We start from the raw sequence: 18,826 nt of genomic DNA, 5'->3' as shown, positions 1-18,826 counted from the left end.
GGGGGTTGCGAGAATGCAGAACTTGGGGTAACAGGGACCTTACAAAACTCATATACAGAAATAACTGGGAATTTAATGAACGCACCCAGACAGTCTGTATAGCTTATGCTTGTCTATGTGCTTTTTCTGTATAGCGCGCAAGAAACAATACTTTTCACTGTATGTAATACTTTTCACACATGTGACAATGGTAAATCAAATCAAATTAGACAATGCATGATCTATGGACTTTGATACAATATGCAGAATGCAGCATACCTTCTAAGATTCTGCTATAAATGAGGGAGCCTGCAGTTTACAATGTGTTGGAATTATTTTAGACTGAAATGTTCACGATTGCGCAATCCTTTTATCATTTAGACCTTATTTTAATTTTAATAATTGTCTGTAATTACGTCATGAATTACGATTACTTGTTTTATTTGTATCATCATCACAATCCATCTGTCCAACTACCCAGCCATCCATCCATTCATGCACCTGTCCATCTGACCGTCCCTCCACCTGTCCACCTACATATCCATCCACCTGTCCGTTTGTCCATCCATCCATTTCTCTATTGATTGAAACACCTAGCACAGGCTGAGGGGTCGGTTATAGTTGATGGAGTTAGATAAAGAAAGTTATAAACATAAACAAAAGAATGGATTGGGTGGCTCTTTCGGTGCAGACGCGATGGACTGAATGGCCTCTTTCTGCACCGTAGGGATTCTATAATTCTTTGAAATGCTGTTTTTGTGTTGTACAACTGGTGTAAGATCGTTATACTTAAATCGCTGTTGTGGGTCGCCAAGTCATTGATCCACTTTTGCACTTGGCCAACAACATGTAGAATACCTTCCCCTAAGAATCAAAACCATTTTCACATTTGGTCTTAATTTGGATTGAAAACTCACAGAGGGTTGATCATAATTCAGGAGGTTTTTTCACTAGATTTTTAAAAACTCATTCATGGGACATTTGCATGGCTGCCTGGCCAGCATTTATTGCCCATCCCTAGTTGCCTTTGGAGGACAGTTGAGAGTCAACCGCGTTGCTGTGGCTCTGGAGTCACGTGTAGGCCAGACTGGGTAAGAATGGCAGATTTCCTTCCCTAAAGAACATTAGTGAACCAGATGGGTTTTTTCAACAATCGACAATGGTTTCATGGTCATCAGTAGATTCTTAATTCTAGATTTTTTTATTGAATTCAAATTCTACCATCTGCTGTGGTGGAATCCGATCCCAGGTCCCCAGAACATTAGCTGAATTTCTAAATTAATAGGCTAGTAATAATACCACCAGATCATCACCTCCCCGGTCCCTGGGCTCAGGGGGTTGTCCTTTGTGGAAGGTGAGTATATTGGGCCAACATTCTCTGAAGTTTAGAAGAATGTGAGATGATCTCTTTGAAGCACACAAGATTCTGAAAGGGATTTAGAGCGAGGGCCCTGAATGTTTTCTCTGTCTCGGGAATCTAGAATACAGGGGCACAGTCTCAGGATCAGCAGCCTACTGTGTAGGACTGAGATAAGGAAACACTTCTTCAAAGAATTGGGAATCGTTGGAAATCTTTAGCCTAGAAGAATGCTCCACCATGGAATATATTTAAGGCTGAATGAGGTAGATTTTTGATTTCTCAGGGAATCAACGGATTTGGGAGTTGGGAAAAGTGGAGTTGAGGTCATATGATGGTGGAGAAAGCTCAAGTATGGTCTACACTCCCTTCTATTCTTTACGTTCTTAGGTTGATGGTGATCTCCATCAGCAAATTGTAAGCATGGGATCTCCCAGTACAGGGCCTCAGTGAGACCACATCTGGAGTACTGTGCAGTTTTTGTGTCCTTACTTAAGAAAGGATGTAATTGCATCATAAGCAGTTCAGAGAAGGTTCACTTGACTGCTTCTTGGAATGGGCAGGTTATCTTGTGGGCAGATTGTGCCTGTAACCATTGGAGTTTAGAAAAATGAGAGGCGATCTTATTGAAACAGTTCCAAGAGACTGGATAGGGTGGAGACGTTTCCTGTTGCAGGGAGAGTCTGGACCTACAGGGACACTGTTCCTCTCACATTTAAGAAAGAGATGAGGAGATTTTTTTTTCTCTCAGAGGGTGGGATTCTCTTTCCCAGACAGCAGTGATTTGATTTGATTTGATTTGATTATTACCAGGTGTATTAACATACAGTGAAAAGTATTGTTTCTTGTGCGCTGTACGGACAAAACATACCGTTCATAGAGAAGGGAAGGAGAGAGTGCAGAACGCAGAATTACAGTCACAGCTAGGGTGTAGAGAAAGATCAACTCAATGCAAAGTAAGTCCACCCAAAAGTCTGATGGCAGCAGGGAAGAAGCTGTTCTTGAGTCGGTTCTTCAGTGGGGGCTGGGTCATTGAATATATCCAAGGCAGAGCTTGACAGATCTTTGATTGACAAGGGAGGCAAGGTTTATTGGTGGGGTGTGGTGTCGGGGGGGAGGGGTGAGGTGTTGGCGCGATGGAAAGTGGGATTGAGGTGGAAATCAGAGCAGCCTATCAAAAAATGCAGCAGGCTCGATGGGCCGAATGGTCTGTTCCGAATCCTAATTCTCCTGTTCTTGTGGCACTGGGGGCTCGCTTGCTCAGTACACACTCTGAAAACTAGGTCATGTAGCCGTTTATGACACTAATCATACTGATCATCTCATAGCTGAACAGAAGTGTCTGACACACTGTGTACCAGGGAGCGAGAGGACTGACGCTCACACATAATAGAATCTTTAACTTAGGCAAATACACCAGGGCTGATTTTGCAAACGATTGCTCCATTTACAGTATGTACTGTATCTGTAGGGGTGTGGTAATCTTTTTGCTGACTGTTCCGATATGAATTCCCTGCAATGCAGGAAGCACTTTTGTAAAACCTACTCCTTCGCTCCTGAAACATAGAAACTTTTTCACCAAGAGCCAATTAATCTTTAAAATGGTGCACAGGGTAATCTCGGTTAAAAGGCCTCTTTGCTGTTTCTCTGATCCTGAAAGCATTTTCGCTCTTACTTTCAGTGCATTCTCCTGGCAAGGCTGCGAATCAGGAATCATCGACATTATTGACTATTGAGTCTACCCAGCAAGTTTCTTGTTTTTATTAACGTGGGAACTGTAATTAACATTTATTAACGCAGGAAAAATGGTGGCCCGGTAATGAGATAGAATCAGAGAGTCCCTACGTTGCAGAGAGAGGTCATTCGGCCCATCGAGTCTGCACCAACAACAATTCCATCCTATCCCCATAACCCCACATATTCCCCTGCTAGTCCCTCAACATCGAGGGGCAATTTAGCACGGCCAATCAATCTAACATCTTTGGACTGTGAGAGGAAACCAGAGCACCCAAAGGAAACCCACGCAGACACGGGGAGAACATGCGAACGAGATAAAATCCAAACTGTCGCCAATCTACAAGATCTCTTTGAACTCCTCCCCTCGCCCCCGACATACTGTTGGAGTACATTTTCCGCGCCACCAGCTCCTATTAATTCGCATTGTGTTAGGCTGCACAACTTAATCAACCTGAATTAAAGCAAACATAACACTAACACACGATAAAAAAGACGTCTCGCTTTTAATAAAATATTGAGCAATCTTCAAAGACGTACTCATTTCCATTGCCAGGATTGTGATATTGTGCCAAGAGAGACGCTCTCGGTCCAATGATTTTGCAGTCATCAAAGCTCCGGAAGCGATATCGATGTAGAAAAATCTGGTGGGATCAGTGGATCGATCAATGGAATATCTTCGAAATGAGTAGAAGAACAAAAGAGGGAAAGACCCCTGTTAAACCCACATCATTTTCTTGCATTTGTTAAAGTTAACATTTATTTATTAGTGTCACAAGTAGGCTTACATTAACACTGCAATGAAGTTACTGTGGAAAATCTCCTAGCTGCCACGTTCCCGCACCTGTTCGGCTACAGAGAGAGAGAATTTAGCACGGTCAGTGTACCTAACCAGCAAGTCTTTCAGACTGTGGAAGGAAACCGGAGCACCCGGAGGAAACGCATGCGAACACAGGGAGAGCGTACAAACTAAACACAGACAGTGACCCAAGCCGGGGATTGAACCCGGGGTCCCCAGATCTTGAGGCAGCAGTGCTAATCACTGTGCCACTGTGCTGCCCCAGTGCCACCAAGCCACCCCACTTGCAGTAAACAATCAATGGTAATTTAGAATCAACCCAAGTTTCTCAGATAACCTTTTCACATTTCACTGGTCAAATAATCTTCCAAGGGTCCTCACAACTGGATCTTAAATGTAGGGGGTTAACCCTCCTTGAGTGCTGCCAATAGTTACGATCTCCTTATTTCAGGAAGGATAGATTTGCATTTGCGGTCCTGAGGTGCAGTGGGTAGTACCCCTACCTCGAGGTCAGGAGCCCTGGGTTCAATTTCAGCACCAGATGCCCATGGAAAGTGGGTTCATAACCTGGCAAAATGGGTTGCTTATCAGTCTGTAAATCCTCCAATCTACCTGATGATGGGCAGCAAAGAGTGGGAGACTTTCCTGGACAACTATACCACAGGGGGCAACAGCAAAGCACTGTGGTAACTGTCCAAGAAAGGTAATGGTTGCCAACACTCTCTTGGGACATGGTACCAGAAGGAGGCGACACTGCATTGGAGGCAGTTTAGGGGAAGTTATGCTGATCCTTTAGATGAAGAGTTTGCCTTCTGGAGAAAGATCGGGGCGAATCTGGAAGAATGAGAGGTGATCTTATTGAAACAGAAGATTCTAAGGAGACTTGACAGGGTGGATGCTGGGAGGATGTTTCCTCTGTTGGGGGAATCTAGAAGATGGGGCACAGTTTAAGATGGAGATGAGGGCCGGAGCTCTATCAGCTTGCCCACCATAGAATCGGCGAGAGTCCAACAAAGGTTGACCTTTGGGTGGGAATTTCCTTTCTTGCCCGAGTGAGGCCATAAAATTCCGTCTGAGGAGATACTTCTTTTCTCAGAGGGTTACTTGTCTTTGGAATTCTCTTCCACAGGGGACTGTGGACATGTTCAAGGGTGAGATGGATAGATTATTGATTCTCCAGGGAGTCTGGGGGTTCGGGTGCTACAGACAGGAAAGTGGGGAGTTGAGGCCACGAGCAGATCAGCCATGATCTTATTGAATGGTTGAACAGGGTTGACGGGCCAAATGGTCTGCTTCTAATTGGTGTGATCTTATGAGTACCCGAGAGCTCAGCCTGAGAAGGAGACTGAATTCAGAAACAAGCTAGAAAACTGACGTGGGATCTTAGAGACCCAAAACATCTCGGAGTTAGACATCAGTTTGTTTTTTTATACACATGATATGGTGGATTGAAATCAGCATGATTTGATATGGAGTCTTTGCAATACTTACGCTATCATACCAAAATCTGGGGGGACCAATGGAAGGAATTATATTTTATTTGTTCTGGCTCGGTCAACAATTATTGCCCAAGTCTAATTGCCTTTGAAATTTGTCTGCATCTATTCTTGGGCTTGCAATGGAATTTGAATTCAATAAAAAACAATCTGGGATTAAGAATCTACTCATGGCCATAAACCATTGTCGATTGTTGGAAAAACCCATTAGCTCCACCCCATTCCTTACACAGTGACGGAAAAGTAGGAGGGAGAAAGTTTGTTTCAGGTTTCTATCACCTCGCTGAAGCAATCGTGAATTCCAACGGACTTTTCGATGAGGAACAAGTTGACAACTTAGTGCCTGGTCTGAGGAAGGGTAAGATTGATGGAATTGCTGCCAGGACAGCGTGGCAGTTGAGTTCCTACAGAAGGGAGGCCGTCAATAGTCATTGAAAATCCCCTGAAGAAAGATATAATTCAGAGGGAGAGACTCATGAACCTGTTCTTGATGAGGTCAGAACGTTTGCCGAATTCTTTCGTCGCTCTTGGGTGAAGCTTTCCTGAGAATCAGAATTTCATTGGTCTTCTGCCAACTAGGGTTAGAAGAAGAGACTAGCAATGAGCCAATGGGAGGTACTTTTTTTTTCGGGCTGAATCTGAATGGTCTTTGCCTGGTTTTAACCCCCTCATTAGGAATGGGATGACCATGTCACCGGCAAGGCCAGCAACTGTTGCCCATCCCTAATTTCCCTGAACTCAGTGGCTTAATCAGCCATTTAAGAGTCAACCACATTACAGTGGGTCTGGAGTCACATGTAGGCAAGTTTCCTTTCCCTAAAGGACACTAGTGAACCGGAGAGGTTTTTACAATAGTCGGTGATTTTGTTGTTGAGATTAGTTTTATTTTCCAGACTTTTTGTTAATTGAATTTAAATTCCACTATTGGGATTGGAACTCATGTCCCAAAGCATCAGCTGGAGCCACTTGTTTATTGGCCAAATAACATTACCACTACATTATCTCCTCGGATCCAAGCTACCTGGAAATGGGGCCACTTCAGTGAACCATTAAGTTTCTTTTCATTCATTCCCAGGATGTGAGTGTCCCTAGGAAGGCTAGCATTTATTACCCTGAGAAGGTGATGGTGAGCAGTTTACTAACTGATTTCTGGGATGGCGGGATTGATGTACAAGGAGAGATTGAGAGTCGGTTAGGATTGTATTCACGGGAGTTCAGAAGAATGAGGAGGGAGAAGAATCTTGTAGAAACTGAAAATGTTTTAACAGGACTAGACAGGGTAGATGCAAGAAGGATGCTTCTCAATGTGGGGGTATCCAGAACCAGGGGTCACAGTCTGAGGAAACAGGTTAGACTGTTTAGGACAGAGATGAGGAGAAATTTCTTCACCCAGTGGGTGGTGAACCTGTGGAATTCGCTACCAGAGAAAGCAGTTGAGGCCAAACTGTTTTCAAGAAGTAGATGTTGCATTTGGGGCATAAGGGATCAAATGATATGGGGATCAGGCCATTGAGTTGGACAATCAGCTATAATCATAATGGCAGACCAGGCTGGAAGGGGTGAATGGTCTCCTCCTGCTGCTATTTTCTGTGTCTTGGCCAAGTATTGTTTTACATGAATAGGAAATGTAGGGATTGTGGGTTTTACTGTGATTTATAGCTCAAATAGAAACAGAAGTGATATGTATGTTAAAGCTAGTGAAACTATCTGAGCCAAGGACCAGAAATCACAGTAAAACCCACAATTAGCCGACACTTCATCAATAAAAAGTACAGAGCTTTCAGGAGCAATGTGCAATGACCTGGGATTGGATAACAACCATTCTTCCTTGATGTATCTAATTCTGATGGCTGCACAATACTTGAACTGGTTTTACTAAATACAGAAAAGAAGACACGTCTAAATCAATCTCTTCAGATCTCATTGTCCCAAAGCCATTGGCTTTCTTTATTTTTAGCAGTAGTCACCTGCAATCTTTTACACCTCATTCCACCCATTGTCCAAGCTGCTCCTATCAGGTTATTTTAATAAAACTTATCACTTTTACGAATATCTTCACTTGTTAACCAGTTACGTTTTCCACATTGGGTCGGCTACGTAAGGAATGATAGGCCTTGACCTTATTCATATTAAATTAATTCACGTGGGGAAGACAGTTTGGAAAACACACATAGAACAAACACATTCACACATGCACATATGCACACAAGAAGTACATATAACATACACACATACGCAGACACACAACACACACATCATACTCATACACACACAAAGATACACACACTCTCTCTCTCACACACACACACACACACACAGATTAAGTTGGTCTTTCTCTACACCCGAGCAACGACTGTAACACCACATTCTGCACCCTCTCCTTTCCTTCTCCTCTATGTATTCTATGAATGGTATGCAGTCACACAACACACATTCACACATATATGCACACACACAAATACATACAACATGCAGATTTATATATATGCGCGCGTGCATAACACATGCAAACACACACACACACACACACACACACACACACACACACACACACACACACACACACACACACACACACACACACACACACACACACACACACTCTGAAGATATGAGCCAGGGATGTGGGAGAGCAGTGAGGACACCACAGTGCAGTGTGGACTAAAGGTCTCAGCAAGCAGGGCCCCACACATATAGGAATGCTGAGAACATCACAAAACTAACCAGCTGTTCTCTGAAAAGTCATTATTTGCATGTGGCACTTTCATATCATGATTATTAAATGTTATTGTAATTTAATTGGGGGGGGCGGAATTACTAATCTAACTGAAAAGGGGTTTGGCGAATCTCTACTTCAGGGAGTGTAAACAGGGCGGGCATTATTCACAGGCTCTGTGCTGTACAGCATGGGGATCAATCAGGAGGAAGAAATCAGCAGCAAAAATAACCATGAAGTATAAATTGTGAAGGCTCTGGAGACGTGCCAAAATTATGACAGGACGAATATAGGATCTGAGTCAGAAATGGAGCAACCAAACTTTCTTACCGAGGCAACCTGTGCACTGATTGAGCTAAATTTTCCAGCCAGGGCACGTGCTGGTTCATCAGTTGTACTCTCAAGCTATAAAACTACACAACGCTGTGACTAATGGACTGGTTTGTGGCACTAAACAGCTAGTAAAGGTTGCTTGGTGAATCAGCTATTGGCACGGTTCTAGTGATTAGAATTTTAGTGTGGATTCAATGTTGCTGTTCCTGAGATAAGACCTCACTGTCATTACGGTTTGGCTGCCAAGGCACGTTGCCAAGGTTACTTCCTACCTGATCGAGTTATTGGCTGCATCTGGGTCTTTTGCCGAAACTGTCTGGATGGTGGTGCCAACCGCGACATCTTCGTAAACCTCTACCCGGTAAAAGGTCACCTCGAACCGTGGCGGCTCGTCCACATCTTCCACAGCCAGCACCACCCGGGTCGTATCCCGGAATGGACCAAAGTTCAAAAAGCGCAGGTCCAGGTGGGTGTTGGTTCCCTCCACAGTCAATGTGTAGCTGTCCTTCACTTCAAAGTCTAATGGCTAGAGAGAGAGGGGAACCACGGGATAGGTAATCAAACTCTAGGAATTCATTTCTCTGTAACACTGTCCAACCTCCTTTCTGTCACAGTCACCTGTTGCTGAAACATTTTGTTAGTTTTAAACTCAAGGAGGGCGTTCGAGAGCTTCAGGTCAGGGTGGCTGATGGCGCAGTCACCAACGGCAGTGGAATTAAAATTGGGAATGCTCAAGAGGCCAGAATGAGTTGAGCGCAGAGATCTCGGAGGGCGATGTGGCTGAAGGAGGTTCAAGAGCTAGAGTTGGGTGAAGCTGTGGAGCAGTTTGATTGCATTCCTGACAAGTGGCAAGTAATATTCAAGTCATTGCAAGTGCCAGGCAATGGTCATCTCTAACCATTGCCCCTTGACACTCGTTGGCATTACCATCGCTGAATCCCCCATAGTCAATATACTGAGGGGTTATTACCATTGATCAGAAATTGAACTGGATGAGCCATATAAATACTATGGCTACAGGAGCAGGTCAGAGGTTGGGAATCCTGGGGTGAGTAATTGGGCTCCCCAATGCCTATCAACGAGGCATGAGTCAGGAGTGTGGTGGAATACTCTACTTGGATGAAGAACCACCCTCCAGAGACTTGAGGTCATCCAAAGGTCTGCAGGCTGGGTCTGAGCTCACACCAGACTCCCTAATCAGCCCTGTGCTACATGGGCTCCCGGGCAAACAATGTCTTGATTTCAAAACTATCATCCTTGTTTTCAAATCTTTCCAACTTCTCGCTCCTTCCCTATCCCAGAATCTCCTCCAGCCCCACAATCCTCCCAGATATCTGTGTTCCTCTAATTCTGGCCTCTTGAACACTCTTAATGTTAATCACTCCACACATTGATGGTTACCAAGCTCTTGAATTTCCTTCCTACATCTCTCTGCCTCTCTGTCCCACTTCTCTCTTTAACGACACCCCTTAAAACCTTCCTCTTTGACCAGATTTACCGTCATTGGACCCAAATTACGGCCGAGAGTCAAAGTTCGCTTCATACCACTCCAGTCACATTGGAGGATTTTTTAAAATTTAAAGTTTATTTATTAGTGTCACAAGTAGTCTTACATTAACACTGCAATGAAGGTACTGTGAAAATCCTCTAGTCGCCACACTCTGGCACTGTTCAGGCACACTGAGGGAGAATTTAGCATGGTCACCTAACCAGCACGCCTTTTGGACTGTGGGAGAAAACCGGAGCATCCGAAGGAAACCCACGCAGGGACGGGGAGAACATACAAGCTCCACTTGCAGACAGTGACCCAAAGCCAGAACTGAACCCGGGTCCCTGGCACTGTGAGGCAGCAGTGCTAACCGCCGTCCCCACACTCCCTCAATAAAGGTGCTCCCTGAGTATCAGCTGTTGTTCTGTCAGGTCATAGCACAGTAGAGAGTTCCAGAATCTGTCATTACATTGTACATTGCTGTCTCACCTCCTTTAAGATGATGATGCCAACTTGGTTGCCATTATCTGTGACAATGTCAAATACACTCATCCCATCACCATCGATGAGGCTGTAGCTCAGTTCAGCATTCAGCCCCTCATCTGCATCCTGAGCGTGAATCCTTCCAACCACTGAGCCCACCATTGCTGACTCCATCACAGTCATCTGATACAGCTCTGAGGGTAAAAACACAGGCACATGTAAACCACCTTTCATTCCACTGGGGATGGGGGCATCGCTGGCAATTAAAGGCCAGCATTTATTGCCCAACACTAACTGGAACTGAGCATGTGGTAACGAGCCACCTATAACTTAACGGCTTGCGAGGCCATTTCTGAGGGCAGTTAAAAACACATTGCTGTGGGTCTGGAGTCACATGTAGATGAGAACCGGTTTTAAGGATGGCCGATTTCCTCCCTTGAAGGACATGAGTAAACCAGCTTTTACAACTCAGCAGTGTCATGATCATTATTTGTATTGTGTCCAGTTTTGGTCTCCTTACTTGAGAAAGGATGTGGTGGGATTGGAGGCAGGTCAGAGGGGGTTCACCAGATTGATTCCGGGGAGGAAAGGGTTGTCAAACGAGGAGCGGTTGAGTAGCTTGGGCTTGTACTTGCTGGAGCTCGGGAGAAGGAGAGGGAGTCTGATTGAGATACCGAAAGGAGATTGATAAGGTGGATGTTGAACTGATGTTTCCCCCGTTGTGAGAGAGTCTAGAAGGAGAGGTTATAGATATAGAGTCAGAGGGACTGAGATGAGGAGAAATGAGTTCTCTCGGAGGGCTGTGGATCTCGCTGCCCCAGACTGCAAGGAAGGCAGAACCAACCAACAGATCCAAGAAAGAGATGGATATGTTTCTGATGGAAAGTGGGATAAAGGGCTGTGGGGAACAGGCAGGAAAGTGGAGCTGAGACCAGGATATGATCAGCTATGATTATGTTAAATAGCGGAGCAGGCTTGCAGGGCTGAATCGCCCAACCCCACTCCTAGTTCCTGTGTTCCTGATAAACTAGCACCTTATTACAGATTTACTAATGAACTGAAATTAAATTCCTCCAGCTGCTGTGGTGGGATTTGAACCAATGTCTCCAGAGCATTAACCGAGGCCTCTGGGTTGTTAGTCCAGGGACATTACAAGTACACAAGGCTTGCCATTTATCTAGACGACCATTAAACTTTACAATCTTATCATGGTCCTGCACTTTGTTTCACTGTTTGAAGCAGACACTTGCAAGCACAATTTGGATTAACCTGAAGAGAAAGTGCTTATTGCGCTTCACATCTTTAAAAATTGGCCCTAAATAATGAGATGTAATCCTGTTTTATTTATGACTCGTGGTTATGTCTCTCTCCTGGGTACAAATGGTACCAGAATGCTGGCCTTTTTGAGAAGTGATTCCAGAGTGAGTGACAGAGTTAGGCTCCCCCCTAGTGGCACTCTGAGTAAACTCCAGTCTCAGGCCAATCTGCAACTTCCACCTTACGAGGACATTCAAAGTTTAAACTCTAATCCTATTAGTGTTACAAGTCGGATTACATTAACGCTGCAATGAAGTTACCGGGAAAATCCCCTAGTCGCCACACTCTGGCGCCTGTTTGGGTACACTGAGGGAGAATTTAGCATGGACAATGCACCCTAACCAGCACGTCTGGGGTGACATGGCTATTCGTTCCACATGAAGAATGGCTGAAAATATTAGGCTGCTGCATTCAGGAGCATTATACAGCAAATGAATGATTTTTACTGCTGAACGATGTGTCTGAATTTAAACACTGCCTATCGAGTCTACACTGACAAAAATGCCATCCAGGCCCCATCCCTGTAATTCCACACATTTACCCACTAATCCCTCTAACCTATGCATCCTGGGACACTATGGGGCAATTTAGCATGGCCAATGCACATCTTTGGACTATGGGAAGAAACTGGAGCACCCAGAGGGGATCCACACAGACACAAAGGAGAATGTGCATACTCCACACAGACAGTGACCCAAGCCAGGAATCGAACCCAGGTCCTTGGAGCTGTGAGAAAGCAGTGCTAACCACTGTGCCAACCCAGCAGAGAGCGCCCTCCTCTCCACATCCCCGATTCCCGTTGACTCCAGTTTTGCTACCACACTTGGTCAAATGCTGCCCTTGATGTCAAGGGCAATCACTCTCACCTCGGGAACTCAGTGAGTCTTTGTCTCAGAATAAAAAGGCACCAATTTAAGACTGAGATAAGGAGGAATTTCTTCTCTCTGAGGGTTGTGAGTCTTTGGAACTCCTTGCTACAGAGAACTATGGGGGCAGATTCCTTTTTGGAACGTAGATAGATTTTTGATCAGTAGGGGAAATCAAGGGTTACGGGGAAAGGACAGGTAAATGGACACAAGGCATATCAGATCAGCCATGATCCTATTGAATGGTGGAGCAGGCTCAAAGGGCTGAATGGCCTACTCCTGCTCCTATTTCTTGTGGTCTTATCCCTGGCATTTATCCCTCAATCAACCTCACAAAAACAAATAATCTGGTCATTATTACATTGCTATTTGTGGGAGCTTGCTGTGTTTCCGATGTTGCAATCGTGAAGACACTTCAAAAAAGTACTTAATTGGCTGTTAAAGCTTTGAGATGTCCTGGACAGATACTATATAAATGCTCACCTTCCTTTTCCTCTAAAAAACACCAAATGTTCCGGAGCGAAAACCTTGAGTGTTTTAAGTAGAAAAGTTGTATCCAATGGATATGCAAATAAGATTAAAATTTTATATGAGTGCAAATCCCTGCCAGCTTTTGAACTGCTTTTCAATGCATGGGGCAGATTAAGACTCAACCATTCTGAGACTGAAACACTGCAATTAGAGTATCATTTAGGTTCATTGCAGTGGGAACATTACAAATATTACTGCTACTGTTAAGTTGCTTGGTGTCTGGAGTTCTCCTGAATTGATTGCTGTGTGGTCTCGGAGTGCAAGTCACCAGGGGTACATTATTATCATTCAGGATTTACAGGCTCTCTTTCAGGGGCTGTAAACCCCATTGTCAAACACTGCCAATTGCCGTTTCTTCCGATGAGTCCAGAGGGGAACACACCTGATGGCCAGTGTCACCTCCACATCACTTAGAAAACTATCACAGCGCTGTGTCAGAATCACCTAGGTTCCCTCCTCGTTAATGTACAGTAGGGTACTGTGTGCAGTTCCGGTAGCCACACGACAAGAAGGATGTGATCGCACTAAAGAGGGTGCAAAGGAGATCCACCAGGATGTTGCCTGGGCTGGAGCGTTTCAGCTTTGAGAAGAGGCTGCGATTGTTTTCCTTACAGCAGAGAAGGCTGAGGGGGGGCCTGATTGAGATGTACAAAATCACAAAATTACAAACAGGGTAAACAGGGAGGAACCCTTCTCCAGGGTACAGGGGGGGGTCAATAACCAGGGGGCACAGATTTACGGGAAATGGCTGGAGATTTGGAGGGGATTTGAGGAATTTTTTTTCTCACCCAGGAAGCGGTGGGAATCTGGAACTCACTGTCTGAAAGGGTGGTGGAGCCAGAGGCCCTCACAGTATTTAAGAAACATTTAGATCAACATCATAGCACACAACGGGTACAGACCAGAAAAGGGGAGAATAGATAGGTGCTTGATGGCCGGCACAGACACAATGGGCCGAAGGGCCTCTCTTTGTGCTGTAAAATTCGATGACCTTTTCTCAGAGCCACTTACGGATTTTTGCAACAGGAAGGGCAATGGGCAGCTGAAACATTCCATTGGGATGGTGTTACCATCGCATAACTCAATTATACAGACGCAAGCTAGTCACTTCAATCGTGTCATAACGTTCAAAGCACCTCATTAAAGTTTCCCAACTGTTAATCAATAAAGACATCAGAAATGTAAGAAATGAACCAAGAGATTATTTAATATTGGCATTCAGCAATAGATATAATGATGTATTTCTCAGCCTGCGGTTTCAGTGTTTAACAGAACCACTTAACTCATTCTCTTTCAAGTTGGGTTTTTCTTGGTCCATACCCTTGTGTGGTATAACGATTCAAGTGCTGATCTAAATGCTTCTTAGATGTTGTGAGGGTTCCTGCCTCTACCACCCTTTCAGACAGTGAGTTTCAGTGAGTTACATTTCCATAATTTGCCGTCTGGAGACTATTATATTGCTGCTTTAGTGAATATCCTTCCTGTAGCAATTTGTTCACTGGATCACTGGATTCTCATTTTGGGTGGATATTACACACAGACTCAACCTGTCTGCTCAGACAATCGCTTACAACTAAATATTACTTCGGGGGTGGCACAGTGGGTTAGCACCACTGCCTCACAGTGCCAGGGACTCGGGTTCAATTCCGGTCTCGGGTCACTGTCTGTATGGAGTTTGCATATTCTCCCCGTGTCTGCATGGGTTTCCTCTGGGTGCTCCGGTTTCCTCCCATAGTCCAAAGATGTGCGGGTTAGGTTGATTGGCCATGTTAAATTAATCCTAGTGTCAAGGGGATTAGGAGGGTAAATATGAGGGGTTATGGAAATGGGGCCTGGGTAGATTGTGGTCGGTGCAGACTCTATGGGCCAAATGGCCTCCTTCTGCACTATAGGGATTCTATGATTCTATCAAGGGAAATGGTCAATGTTACAAATGTGACACAGCAAAAAATGTGTAGCCTTTTCTGGCACATCCTGAGGAACACAGGAGTCGGAGAAGGCCATTTAGCCCCTTCAGTCTGTTCCACTGTTCAATTAGATCAACACTATTTTCCCCACACACCTCAACCTCATCCTACTTTAGTAGTGGTAGTAGATTTTATTAGTCACAAGTAGGCTTACATTAACACTGCAATGAAGTTACTGTAAAAATCCCCTAGTCACCACACTTTGGCGCCTATTTGGGTACACTGTGGGAGAATTTAGCATGGCCAATGCTCCTAACCAGCATGTCTTTCAGAGGAAATTGGAGCACCCAGAGGAAACCCACGCAGACATGGGGAGAATGTGCAAACGCCACACAGACAGTGACCCAAGCTGGGGATCAAACACAGAACCCTGGCGCTGCGAGGCAGCAGTGCTAACCACTGTGCTACTGTGCTCCTCAGTGTCTAACAGACCACATGTACGACTTGAAAGAGGCTTTGAATGTTCCAGCAAATAAACATTTCCCACTAAGAATATCATTCCACAATTATGAATATTGATAGGGTAAACAGTCATTATTTTCAGCCAAGCTTTGCAGAATTGATGAGCAGTATCATTCTTGTTCATTTTTACCAGATTTTTAGTCCCTAAATCTCCATAATCATAGAATTCAGAGAATCATAGAATCCCTCCAGTGCAGAGGAAGCCATTCGGCCCATCGAGACTGCACTCACAACAATCCCACCAATTTAGGAAGAATAATAGCATGGCCGATTCACCTAACCTGCGTTGTGGGAGAAAACTGGAACACCCAGAGGAAACCCATGCAGACACGGGGAGAACGTGCAAATTCTACACAGACAGTGACCCAAGCAGGGAATCGAACCAGGGTCCCTGGCACTGTGACCACTGATGTCCTGCCTAACAAAGTAGCCTATTAGTTTTATAAATATTTAACTATTGCAGGTTGCCTTTAGGGGAGAGACACATGGGCTGGAATCTTACCACGGTTCATATCCACAGGATTTTCCCAATCCATCGCAATGAACAGAGAATTGGCTGAGTGCCAAATTCCCTGACTTCGCTGTAGGGGGAGTGTGGGGTGAACAGTCGGTGAGGGTCGGGATCCCCCGGTTCTGCCAAAGGTGGCTTCTCCCCTCCCCAACATGGTGGCATATCCGGTGGAAGGGTGAGTGAACTGCGCATAAAGCCATACGCATTGACGGAACTGGAATCGCGGGCAATGGTGAGCGGCCTTCACTGCCGAGAAACACCCCACCGGGAAAGGCGAGGGTGAGCGCAAAATGCGGGTGCTCTCGGTGCGTGTCAAAATGAAGAAACCTTTTAGAGGGAGAAGCAGGTTCCTCTGACCCGGGTGGCTTAGGCTGTGGATTTGGCCGTCTGGGGGTGGGTGACCCCCCCTCTCTTTCCGGGACAGAGCCTCCATTCATGAAGGGATCTGCACTATCGGGACAAAATGCTGCTGAGCGGTTTAAGTGACCCTCAATGGGCGCTTAAACAGGGGTAGAAGGCAGCATGATAGCAAAGGGGGTTAGCACTGCTGCCTCACAGCGCCAGGGACCCGGGTTCAATTCCAGCCTCGGGTCACTGTCTGTGCAGAGTTTGCACATTCTCCCCGTGTCTGCGTGGGTTTTCTCCGAGTGCTCCAGTTTCCTCCCACAGTCTGGTTTTGACACTGTCTGTAAGGAGCTAAAACATCCATTTTTATCAGTCCTCCAGGGATTGCGGGCATCGCTGGCAAGGTCAACATTTGTTGCCCATGCCCAGTTACACACGAACTGAGTGGCTCACTGGGCCCTTTCACAGGGCAGTTGAGAGTCAACCACATTGCTGTGGGTCTGGAGTCACATGTAGGCCAGACTGGGTAAGTTTGGCAGATTTCCTTCCTGGAAGGACATTAGTGAACCAGCTGGGTTTTTACAACAATCAGTGATAGTTTTGTGGGCACCAACGTCTCTAAAGATGTGCGTGTCAGGTTGATTAGCCATGCTAAATTGTGTGCCGCCTCCCTTCGAACATCAGGGGGACTAGCAAGATAAATATGTGGGGTTACGGGGATAGAGCTTGGGTAGGATTGTTGTCGGTACAGGCTCTGAAGGACTGAATGGCCTTGTTCTGCACTGTAAGGATTTTATGATTACTGAGACTGGTTTTCAATCCCAGAGTCGTGACAGGCACTACACAAATGCAAGTCTTCCTTTCTTTCCTTCTTGTTTAAGAGCTGCCAGAGGGAGGATTGTAATGGTTAGATTGCGATAGCAGATAGACTGAAGACCGTTTGGTGAAAAGGACACAGTGAGGAAGTTAGATGGGTGCATGAGTTAGAAAGGAATAGAAAGATACCCCTGATGGGGTGAGATAAAACAAGAGGAGATTCATGTGGAGCACACAACACTGACAGATGGGCTGAATGGCCTGTGTAGATTCTAGGTAATATCTTAGCAACAAGTATCTCGTAACTAAAGCAGTTACAGTCATAGAGTCGTGGAGGTTTACAACATGGAAACAGATCGTTCGGCCCTACTTGTACATGCTGCCCCTTTTCTTAACCCCTCAACTAATTGATGCAAGAACGGGGATACTCACTCTGGGGGAACCTGGGAGGGTTGTCATTCACGTCGGTGAGTGTGATGTTCACAGTTGTTGTCCCGGACAATCCTCCCATCTGTCCGCCCATGTCCTTCGCTTGTACAACCACTCGGTATCCATCCTTTACCTCTCGGTCCATGTTCGACAATGCTGTCCTGATGATGCCTGGGGGGGAGGTGGGGGGAGTGGGTGTAAAACAGAATTCATCATTTCTTGTACTTTGAGAAGTGAGCTGTAGGGGGCACCAATTTCACTGTTCCAACAAAGAAGAGGTTAGCAACCATGCACAACACACAGAGGCTTGATTCACTTGAGATGAACCTTGTCTGGGATTAACCTCCAGAATTGCCACTAACCTGACCAAAGCTATGTGGGATTTAAAGCTTTGGGTGTTTGATTTATGTTTGTATACCACTTTCCACAACAGACATTTCAAAATGATTTAGAGCCAGTGAAATACTTGGATTTGATTTGATTTATTATTGTCACGTGTGTTGGGATACAGTGAAAAGTAAGATTTCTTGTGCGCTATGTAGACAAAGCATACTGTTCATAGAGGACATAGGGGAGAAGGAAAGAAGGGGATGCAGGATATAGTGTCGCAACAGGATATAATTAGCAGGAATCCATCAGGAGGGCGGGGGTGCAACTAATATTATAGCTAGACTATTAATCCAGAAACTCGGCTATTGTTCTGGGAACTAGGTTTCAAATCCCAGCACAGTATGAGGTGGAATTTAAATTAAATTAAGAATAACTGGAATTAAAATCTACTGATGACCATAAAACCATTGTTGATTGTTGAAAAAACCCATCTGATTCACTAATGTCCTTTAGGGAAGGAAATCTGCCATTCTTATCCGATCTGGCCTACATGTGACTCCAGAGCCGTGGCAATGTGCTTAACTCTCAACTGCCCTCCAAGGGCAACCAGGGATGGGCAATAAATGCTGGCCCAGCCGGCGATGCCCAGGTCCAACAAATGAATAAAGAAAAACTTCTCACACTTTCTGCTAATTAACTAATCACGCAAGCAGCTTTAACCAAACAAGCACAGTGAGCAGAACCAAACTCACAGAAACACACACAGAACAATTTTTAAAATTCATTTACTGTCTGGGCCAGTGTTTATTGCCTGTCCCTAACTGCCCTTCATTTCAGAGTCAACCACATTGCTGTGGATCTGGAGT

At 45.1% G+C, this 18,826-nt stretch overlaps 1 protein-coding gene across 1 annotated transcript in view; it reads right to left on the bottom strand.

The window, feature by feature from the left end:
* The window catches only part of LOC145360140 (cadherin-20-like), a 151,004-nt gene that overhangs the window by 13,510 nt on the left and 118,668 nt on the right, over nucleotides 1-18,826 (bottom strand). The window contains exons 5-8 of the mRNA XM_080215122.1: nucleotides 17,634-17,801; nucleotides 10,393-10,580; nucleotides 8,687-8,940; nucleotides 3,611-3,747 (exon numbers count right to left, since the gene is read on the bottom strand). Coding sequence (XP_080071248.1) covers nucleotides 3,611-3,747; nucleotides 8,687-8,940; nucleotides 10,393-10,580; nucleotides 17,634-17,801 — 747 coding nt within the window. The remainder of the gene's footprint in view (nucleotides 1-3,610; nucleotides 3,748-8,686; nucleotides 8,941-10,392; nucleotides 10,581-17,633; nucleotides 17,802-18,826) is intronic.

Source organism: Carcharhinus amblyrhynchos, chromosome 2 (assembly GCF_965287045.1).
Source record: "Carcharhinus amblyrhynchos chromosome 2, sCarAmb.v2.hapA, whole genome shotgun sequence".
In the NCBI taxonomy this organism is placed as follows: Eukaryota; Metazoa; Chordata; class Chondrichthyes; order Carcharhiniformes; family Carcharhinidae; genus Carcharhinus; species Carcharhinus amblyrhynchos.
This window is presented reverse-complemented; position numbering and strand designations above follow the sequence as displayed.